At 47.0% G+C, this 10,275-nt stretch overlaps 1 protein-coding gene across 1 annotated transcript in view; it reads left to right on the forward strand.

Annotated features, from left to right (window-relative positions):
- Positions 1–271: 271 nt before the first annotated feature.
- LOC104082625 (traf2 and NCK-interacting protein kinase) overlaps positions 272–10,275 on the forward strand; it is a gene marked incomplete at both ends in the record, with an annotated part of 16,968 nt that continues 6,964 nt past the window's right edge. The window contains 5 exons of the mRNA XM_009585826.1: positions 272–382; positions 2,504–2,594; positions 3,948–4,078; positions 8,680–8,734; positions 9,568–9,646. Of these exons, the coding sequence (XP_009584121.1) occupies positions 272–382; positions 2,504–2,594; positions 3,948–4,078; positions 8,680–8,734; positions 9,568–9,646 (467 nt within the window). The remainder of the gene's footprint in view (positions 383–2,503; positions 2,595–3,947; positions 4,079–8,679; positions 8,735–9,567; positions 9,647–10,275) is intronic.

Raw genomic sequence — 10,275 nt, forward strand, 5'->3', positions numbered from 1 at the left:
TCAGCACTGGACTGATTCCTGTTTCTTGTTCCTATCCTTTTGGAGAGCAACAAGCCTTTCAAGCCTTCCAGCCTTTTATTGTTTCATGTTTATAACAAAACCCACATGGATTAAAAGTTGATAGGCTCAAGGTTATGTCCCGGTGGCTCTGCATAGCACTGCGGTGGCCCCACGGCTGCCTTGCCAGCGTCGGGGTCCTACCCTGAGTCGGGCAGCCCGGAGGATGCTGTCGGTGTCGTTGCAGTAATTGCATTTTTATTCCCTTTGGCAGCTGGTGATGGAGTTCTGTGGTGCGGGCTCTGTCACCGACCTCATCAAGAACACGAAGGGGAACACCTTGAAGGAGGAGTGGATTGCCTACATCTGCAGAGAGATTTTACGGGTACGTGTCCAGAGGGAGCTAAATGTTGGGGGTTGTTGGAGTATCGCACTCGGTGCTCGGGGGACACGGAAAGCCTTTGGCTCTGCAGGTTTCGTGGCTGCCGCGTTGCCATGCGCTGGAGCCTCTTCGGTGCCGGTAGGCATGAATGATTCATGTGCTTGTATGATGCATAATAAATAAGCCCTGCTTAATGGCCTTTAGCTCTGTTACTTCCCTGACTTTTAACCCTCTTTTTCCTTTAACAAAAATATAATTTCCTTTAGTATTAATAGGGCAAAGATTTATTTACCTTAGAATTACATTTTCAATTAACAGAAAGGTGAGGACTAATGAAGTCGGTGGAAAGAATCTTTATGATTAAAAAGCACCCCAGGTTTTGTTAAATCCACATGTCTCTGGCTTTAATGAGGATGCTGCAGCTTTTATGCCCACAAGATAAATGTTTGACTGGAATGTCTTAAAATGGGCCGCACCAGAGTTTCATGTACTGGGAGATGGCAGCTTCGGCAAAGGCTTGCTTGCATTTTGCACAACTGAGGTCAGATGATGTGATCGTAATTGGTTGCTTCGACATTAAGATCTATTACTCCGTGAACCGGGATTTTGTTCAGGAGAAAAGAGAAAAATCGGGCACGTGAAGGAAAACTGTAAAAGAGCCATTCAAAGAAAACAAGGCAAAATGACTGTTCCCAAAGGCCATGTCTGACACCGCTGCTGAGGCTGCCTGGTGTCTAGGGTGACACAGCACTTCTCTGTTGACCCTGGATGCCACCGTCCGTGTCAACACGATGTGCAGAAGACGCTGGCACTGTAGCTACTCAGTTGTATGGACACTGCTTGCAGTGCCAGGAAACCACAGTTACATGGGCTTATTTTAAATGTCTGAGCTCTGTGAGCCTACTTCTTAAAATAGACCCTGGCAGTGAGTCAGAACCCAGCCACTGACTCGCGTCCCAGGGCCACCATCGCGTGTCATCACTCGCGTTTTGGCCGCGCGTTGGGGCGGTTGGTTGGTGACCTCCATAGGGTTTCAGGTGATGAAAGGCTCCCACCTTTTGTGCTGCAGAAGGTGGCTCATTCTTGGTTCAGACGTTGAGGACTGGTTGTATTTCTAACATGGGGCTCGATCCTGCGCTGTTAAAGGATTTTTTGAAATTCAGTGAAATTTTTGCTTTGCCTCCAGTGCACAAAGGTGCCTCTGACCGGGTATAACATGGCTAAAAAAGGGCTCCCGTACAGATGTAATCTATTCCATGGTGTTTTCCCAAGGTAATGAGCGTAAAATGACTAATAACTACCAGTAGTGATAGCAGAAATTATTTTCTTCCTCAAATATGAATGTTTAAAGTGAAATGTAAACCTAATGCAAAATTAGTTTTTGAAGTAATCCATATTTTTACGAAGCTGGCAATATAGGTGGATGTTACTTTGAAACTGAAGTAATAAGTGAATGAAATAAAAATGTAGGTTGCAAAAAGAAATTAATGAGCTAATAAAAAAGCACAACAGAAAAGCTAGTTTACCTTTAGCCTTTGAGACAGGCTTTCAATTTGAGCTATACCTCCATTAGGGATGTGTGCAAGTTACAATATTTGTATTTGCATGGTAGCCTTTTTAATACAAGCTTATCAGTGCATTGAAGTCCCGCTTATTGGACCAATATAACAAGATAATTGTTTTCTTCAGTTTCTGGATGATGGAAATACAGAAAGGAGACAAAATTGTTCTATTGTTTCTGCCACAGAGATGGCTCCCTAAGGCGAGGGAGCACATGGGGGAAAATATGTCTAGAGATACGGAGGAATTTGGGTTAATATGGGTTCCTGCAGAAACTGAAAGGTTGGTTTTAATCCCTATAGAATTGATGGTTCCTGTCTCCTGCTATGAAGAGCACCCACGGCAGCACATACAGCCTGTCGGCGGGCGTCTCGCTTGCTGGGCATGTCCTCCCAGTGTGTGACATAGGACAGAATTTTGAACACATGATAAACAAAAGCGTTCTCAAGTGCTTAACTCCAGCTGTGAATCTTTCATTTCTGGAGCGTAATTGGTTGAGGAGGAATGTCAGAAAATAACATGCTTTGAACTTGGATTCCTCTAACCTTTCTCTGAATTCTCCAGGGCTTGAGTCATCTACACCAGCACAAAGTAATTCATCGAGACATCAAGGGACAGAATGTATTGCTGACGGAAAATGCAGAAGTTAAACTAGGTAAGAGTGGGTTAGAGCTCTTGGAAACTGCAAGTGGGCTGGCTGGAGAGAAGCAGCAAAACTGACTTGTACATGACTTGGAGAAAGGGGATGGATACTAAGAGCTACTCTGTTTTTTCTTGTGCCAGCCTCAATAACATGACCTTGGGTATTGACCACGTGCCGTGTAATAAACTGCCGGTGGTTGATGGCCAAGTTCTGCATGGAAAGATGTACTTGCAGTTGTGTTTCTGTTCAGACAGGTAGTTTGGGCAGCTCTGCCATCAGATACAGGTTAAGCAATCAAGACCATTTTTTCACGCACTGGATGGAAAACTGGCCTCTGTGCATCGCCAGCCGTTATCAAAGGCTGTTCCCTCACACCTTCATAGTAGTGTCCTACAGGATCATAGTCCAGTCAATAATCCAGATTTTTTTCCAAGCCAATCTGTTGGAGAGAGTTTAATTTGCAAGAACTACTCTGAATTTCATATGCGATGTTAGTCATCCTGGAGAAGACCAGGCATTCACGTGAAGATCATCTGGAAGACAGCAGATCAGCAGAGATGATTTGTTGATATCCGCAGGTGTCCAGCACCAATGTTATTAAGGCTGTATTTGTGCGTTTTAATTCATGCTAGTGATGAAATAGCCCTTACACTGGTAAAATGAGGTGCAAGCCTTGTTTTCCCATGCCTCTCCTCTCTCTTTACAGCAGAATAAAACCCCAGCTTAACAGATGGTATCACCAGCTCGTTTGGCTTTATGCTGATGAAGATTCCCCTCCAAGGGGAAATTCTCCAGGGCAAAGCTCCAACCAGTGTGTTGCGCAAAGTGAACTTAGTGGACCATAGAGTACTCTCTCATTGATTTGATTTCATCAGTTTTTGCTTCATTTTGCAGCTCCCTGTTTGACATTTCCCTGTGGGCGTTTGTCCTTGGCCCTTAGTTCCTTAAGTCTTTCGCATTTCTGCCATTTCCAGCAAGAATTTAGGTAGAAAAATTAGGCTTCTACCAATATTTGGCAGGCTTTAATTCAAATGAGAAAGCATAGAACAAAGGCTGCTGCTTATTCATGTTGCTAACCTTGTTTCTCATTAGTATGAGGAGCTGTGATTTCTTTTCCTTGCCTCCTGGCAAGGAGGAAAAGGCACAGGGTTTCTTACAAAACCTGGACATCAGATGATCAGGTTCGTTCTTGATTGACCTCTGTTGATCCCAGCAGAGATCAAACAGGAATGTCTCTGACCCCGTCTTTCTCTCCTGACTGTGTAGAGAAGTTGGTCTGAATAAATTTAATGTTTTACAGTCAACAGAAGAGTTGCTCAGGTTTTCTCTGACCTTACGATGCCCTGTTGTCTCTCTGATCCATAGTGGATTTTGGTGTCAGCGCTCAGCTGGACAGAACGGTGGGCAGGAGAAACACCTTCATTGGAACGCCTTACTGGATGGCCCCCGAGGTCATTGCCTGCGATGAAAATCCCGATGCCACTTACGACTTCAAGGTACTTAAACGAGCATCTTTGTACTCTTTTATAAGTCATTACAGATGTCATATTTGCAAAGTCCAGCACGTCCACAGATAATGTAGGCAAGGAATTAAAGCAGCACTTATCAGTGCTTCCAACGAGAGTTGTGATCATAAACATCTGAAGAAGGTGCTTGGATAAGATAAAATCTCAGATTTTATGCCCCAGTACCATGAACTCGAGCACTCAGGAATTTAGTATATTCTTGCTGCTTTGCAGAGTATGTTGACAGGCAGCGTAGTCTCCTCTTGCTTTCTGGCTGTTGGGTTTTGAGATGCCAATTCAGGTCCAACGTGAATCTTTGTTGTGCTGTTCACATATCCAAATTTACTGTGAAGAAGTCTTTCCCCATGCTGGGAAAGGTGACAGACGGAGGCTTCCTACCTGCTAGCCTGCTTTTCAGAGCTGCATGTTTAAATACTACAGTCAAACATGCTGTATTTGCTCTATTTACTCTGGAGGGAAGTCAGAAAGGGCAAAATCACATCTTCTGGCCTGCAGGCTGGTCTTCACAGGGAGATCTGAAGGCTGCCACACAATCAGACGTTTGGGGGGCTGACCTACTTTTCACATGTCTCTCTCTGAAGTTTATTTTTGGATCGGTGGCAGCACAACATTGCTGCTGAGTTATAATGTGGCACAGAGCCCCGTGCCACACAACAGGTCAGCAGGAGGGTTATGAGTCCCACCTGCCCGTTCAAACTACAGCAAGGTCCGATGTTTAAAGAGAGGAGAGCTTAATAATAGATTTTATTCTATTTCTGCCTTACTGCAAGTTTCTGGACACACATCTGTAGAAATGTGCTTTGGTTTTTGTCCCTTGGTTTTTTGAAGCATCCAGAACTTGAATTTCTACCTCTAAACCCCCTAAGGTCCACTGAGTGTGTCCAGAGAGCAGAGCAAGACAGTGACACATGGGCTTTGGGGGGAGAAGCTGAGACATGTATAAAGCTTGCTGTGCCTCTGTTCATGTGCATGCTGAGAGGTCACTTTACAAGGTAATGCTTAAAAAGGACTTTGAGACCCTCTGGTGTGGAGCTAGGTACCTGCTTTCTGGCAGTAGGACACTACAATATAATAGTAGAACAGCCCACCATCGTGGTACGATTTGGGGTGCAATTGCCAATCACTCAGAGAAATTTTTGAGAGATGAAGGGTTTTAAGTAACCAAGCGATGCTTTGGCATTGCAGCTATTTAAGTGCATCAGTCAACTTTTGAACTGATGGTTTTCCAGAGAGCAGCTTTCCAGTCTGAGTTCAGACTCTGGGTTACATAAATCGTTAATGATAAGGACATGTAGAAATAGTTTAATCTGCAATTACTTAATTCTCTTTGATTAACCAATTACAACAGGCGTTTCCTCAACTCTGCTGATGGCAGCGCTTTGTAGCAGGGCTGCAGCCCACGCTAGCTGCTCTCGCCGCTTCTCCACTGACAGCCGCCTGGCTCTGATGTTGCAACGCTCTAATTAATCACAGCTTTTTATTATTATTTTCTTAAAAAAAGGACTGATATCTTCATTGGCTACTTTTTACCCACAGAAATCCCTCAGGTTTTTTCTCTTTCCAGAATAACTAGGGCACTTAATATGCTGTTGACTGACGCAGAAGCGCCAGGACCAGAATCCCTCTATTGTCCCCAAGGATCAAATGCTTGTAGCGAGCCGGGCGTTTGCATCTCTGAAGTTGGCATTGACCGTTTTCCCTTGGCTGGGGGTACGAAACAGAAGGCTGATTGCTGCCGACACACTCACTGCAGGGTGTTTTCGGCGCTCGTGGTGATGTGGGAGCCACTGGACATTAGTCCATCCTCCGGATCACATCCCTGCACCTGATGCTCTTGCTTTGAAGTGTGTGTGTGTGGGAAATGTAAATGATAATTTTTTTTTTTTAAAGGGATGCAAATCAGATGCTCTCAGGTTTAGCCGACCGGCTTAAAATAGTGAATACAAAAGATGAGATTTATAGGGTGAAAAAAGGAATCCTCGCAGGCTTAATCTGTTGGACAAAAAGCCTCTGATCTCACTGTTTTCTTAGCCAGAAAGAGATGCCTGTGTAATCTATGGAAGGAGGCAGTAAATTCCTCCTCGAAAAAATAAACCACTTTAAAAAAGAACAAATAGAAACCCCACATTGTTGAGGTTATTTGTTGGTTTTTCCCCCAGCCGGTTTTCCTTTTTTCTTTAGAGTTATCTTGTCAATAAGCTTAGAATGAAAGGCGGGGGGGGGAAGGAAGCTTGCTTCCCTTCCCAAGTCAAGACAATGCAAATATATTAGCACGGTGTCTTTTTGCTGGATGGACTGAAAAGCTTTTCAGACTCAAAAATAATCCCCCCCCCAAAAAAACCCCTGAATTCCAGATCATTATAAAACCTGTGCTTCCCGCTGAGTTTTCTGCTTTCTCTGGGAGACTTAGGGAGGTGATAATCCCTTTCTATACTGCTCCAGCTTTAAGATCACTTGGCAGCTTGCATATAATACTGTGCACCTCGAGATGGAAAGACACATTAGGAATTTGGAAGGAGTTCAGCAGCAACCCAAAGGGAAGGGGTCATGTGTGCTGAATCATGGGGAAAGACTGCGATAATTAAGTATGCGGCAGAAATCCCAACTGACCAGAAACAAAGAATGGATGAGGCTGTCCTGCGAAAGAGCTGGAAATAAGATTCAAGAGAGAATTTTTAAGTAGGTACAAAGATGTATAGCAAAGGCGGCATTTGTTAAGGGAGAACTTGAGTTAAGAAGAAGGAAAAGTGCCTTGAAGTTGAAAATCCAAGTTGTCTTTCCTAGTTGGTGTATGTGAGAAGGTGCTTGTGGTCCCTAGAGGCGCTCTCTAGCTCTGGCCGAGCTTTTGGGGCTCTGTGCTGGGAAAAACAACCTTTCTGGGATTTACTCACTAAATGGCAGGTTTAGAGGCTTGAGGCGGTTTGGAAAGGGAAGCTCTTGAAAGGAAGAGGAGAAATGAAGAGGGACTGCAGGGATGTGGCAGAGAGCAGGGTGAAGGGAGAGCAAGATGTGAGAGCTGGAGGTGCAGGAGAAAGGGTGGAAGGCAGAATTCACCCCTTCCACCCTGAGATATATCTAATTACAACATTGACTGGTTTTGATATGCTAGCTGGTCTCCAGCAAACATCAGCTGCAGCTACGAAGCATCAGGCTTGGTCTAGTGCACCTGCAGCTTCTGCCCTTGCTGCCCTTCCATTTCAAGCAGGTCTCCTTCTAGTGTTGGCAGAGTAGGTCCTCTTACTCACCATCAGCATGGGATGGACCATGACTTTGGCATTACGGCTTTTGCACTGACGTCCCAGAGAAGCCTGAGGTTGAGCAGACATCCCAGTGAGGTCTGCAGGTGGACAAGGACTGGGGGGCAAAGCCATCTCCATGAGACCTGCGGGGAGTGCAGCCCTCTGCCCATGTGTCAAAGGCTGTGCTTCAGGTGAAGGCACCAAAATTAGTCCAGGACCTGTTCCCGCTGCATCGGGTGCTAGGTTGTGAATCATTAGCAGCCCTATACATGGTGTCCAGAATAATGAATTAGCCACCTTCTGCCCAAAACCAAGTTGCAGCAGTGCCGTTAGGGAAGGTACTCGTTTTCTCTCGCTGGGCACGTACTGTCTGTGCCTCCGCTGCTGTCCAGGAGAGCCGAGCCGTCCTTTGGGGCTCGTTACCAGATCTAGAGGTGCAGCCGCAGCTCATTAGTGATGGTGGGGTGGGGTGGGGTGGGGAGGAGGCACTGGAGGGGAGCTCACCACTGCTCTCTGGCAGGGAGCTGGGGATGTAAATGTCTCTGTTTACAAGGGAGAAAATGGAAGAGAGTGATACAAGTATGAAATCAAAGAGTTTTCCAAATAGGTGCGTACTGCGTGCTCTGATCATTCATGAGACTCAGCCAACCATGTGGGCTGAGCAGGGCTTGGGAACAGGGTAAATAAAAGTGCCCATTTCTCCTTCCACTGGCGAAATGCCACTTTTCAGGCTTCCATTTAGTGAGCAGTCCGTGATGCAAGAGTCTCCTGAGGTATCTCAAGATCCTTCATGTTTTTAATCTATGTTTTCTATGGAGCTGTATCAAATCCCTGGATGTATCACCCAGCTGTAAGCAGGGAGCCAGCAGCCAAGTTTGCTGCTTACCCCAGGCGTGAAGCTGGGGAGTAGTGTGTCACTAGCTTGTCCAGGAGCTGGGGGTTCATTCATCAGTGCACAGGCCTCATTAAGATGCCCTCACCAGGGGACCTTCAGGTCATCAGCATCTCCCCAGGCAATGTCCTCACTACAGCTACTGGGAGCAGTGCCCCAGCAAGGTGGCTGTGTCCCACACCGAAAATGCCTTGAAGGTTTTGAAATTAATCTTGGGATAAACAGCGGGGTTGGGAGCCTATTCTAAAGCCCAACACATGGCAGGAGGATGAGACAAGCTCCTAAGGTATGGGTTTGGGGGTTTGCAGAGGACGTGGAGACCCAGCTCACAGGGCTGAGCCCCGCGGGCTGGGGAGAGCTACGCTTCCCCTCTCGCCCAGTGCCCGCTGCTGTGACGATGCTCCCTTGCATCACTTTTGTCCCACTGCTTTCTTTTACAGAGTGACTTGTGGTCTTTGGGGATAACAGCCATCGAGATGGCGGAAGGCGCTCCCCGTAAGTAAAGGCATTGCTCTGCTTTAATTAACTCTGGGTTGTAACGTGCTGGGGTTTGCTGAGCACCAGCTCGCGCTCGGTTCTGTGCAAGAAACCCTACGCAAAGCTTTTCCCAAGCAACCTGGGCTCGCTGAGATGGAGCTCACGGGGTCCATGGGGACAAACCTGCCAGGGCAGCGTGGCCCCGGGGACAGGATGGGCAGTGAGCAAAAGCACACCACCCTGCGTGACTCCCGTCACGCCACTTAAGCACTCTGGGACTCAGTTTCCTCAAATAAAATACATGCAAAGAAGAGGTGGAGGACTGGAAGGAGGTAAAACAGTGCTCCTCAGCGCTGGTGTTTGGCCAGCCTCCGCAGTGACACAGATTGCAGCACACTGGGTTCAGCTGGTGCCTCTGTGGGGGTCATACTGCCGTGGTTTTTCAGCGTTATCCTGGGACCATCCTTGCATGCTGGTAAATGCAAGTAAATAAAGCAGAGCGTAGCACTGGTGCAGCTGTACCATGCTCTGGGACCATTGCTGTCAGCACCTGGCAGGGTGCTGGGGACATGCAGCTGCCAGGAGCGCAGGTGTCCCCCGCCAGCCCCTGCCACTGCGGTGCTGGGGACACGCACGCCGCTTGGCTGGGGACATCGGCTCTCACCTGAGCTCCAGGCTGCTGCCAGGCCAGCGTCTGCAGGGGGTTGTCACTGCAAATCCTCCTGCCCTGCAGGTCTTGTGGCTTCAGAGGAAACTTGGATTGCTCCAGTTGGGCATGTAGACTCTTTAGGAAGCCTGGGGGGTCTGCAAGACGCTGTGCTGTATTTAATGCCTCTTCTTGCACGTTGCAGCTCTCTGTGACATGCATCCCATGAGAGCCCTCTTCCTCATCCCCCGCAACCCGGCCCCGAGGTTGAAATCAAAGAAGTGGTAAGTCTCTTTCTCGATCTTCAATGGCTGTAAAAATGTTTCTGCAGCCCAGGCGCGCTGGGTATTTGGTGTTTACATTTGCTATATAGCTTTGGGGGTTGGTGACGGTCTCCAGCATCACTCTGGTGAGTGCAGGTTTGGGTCTTGATCTCCTTTGGAGAGGCAATTTCATCTGAAGGAGTTGTGCACCGTGGGATGGAGAGCTTCCTAGGTAGGCAGAGAGGGGAACGCTCTCTAACGCTGCCATTTCACAGCACGGAGTCGGCTTTTCCAAGGCGGTTCGTGCAGCCTGAAGCCAGATGACACTTTGCTTGGCTCCCATTTTTTTCCAGTCAGGTTCCGTTTTCAAGTGGAAACATGTATCCAGGCCAAAAAAAAGATAGTTTATCTTGAAGGTCCAGGAATGCGGAGATTTGTACTTAGTTTGGGCTTTATTTTAAAATTCTGCAGGAAAAAATACATCACTGTTTTGAAAAAAAAAGCAGGGCATGCCAATAAAAACCCGTAGGAAAAATATTTCTGAAGCCCAGCAGATGTTGTTTTGTTACTGTATGTTCTGTACTGATGGAGCTGGAGTCCTTAAAAACACTCATCTTTGGTTTGGGCTGTTTGCCTGCCTCAGGTTCAGC

This window comes from Fulmarus glacialis, unplaced genomic scaffold (genome assembly GCF_000690835.1).
Source record: "Fulmarus glacialis isolate BGI_N327 unplaced genomic scaffold, ASM69083v1 scaffold3579, whole genome shotgun sequence".
NCBI lineage: Eukaryota > Metazoa > Chordata > Aves > Procellariiformes > Procellariidae > Fulmarus > Fulmarus glacialis.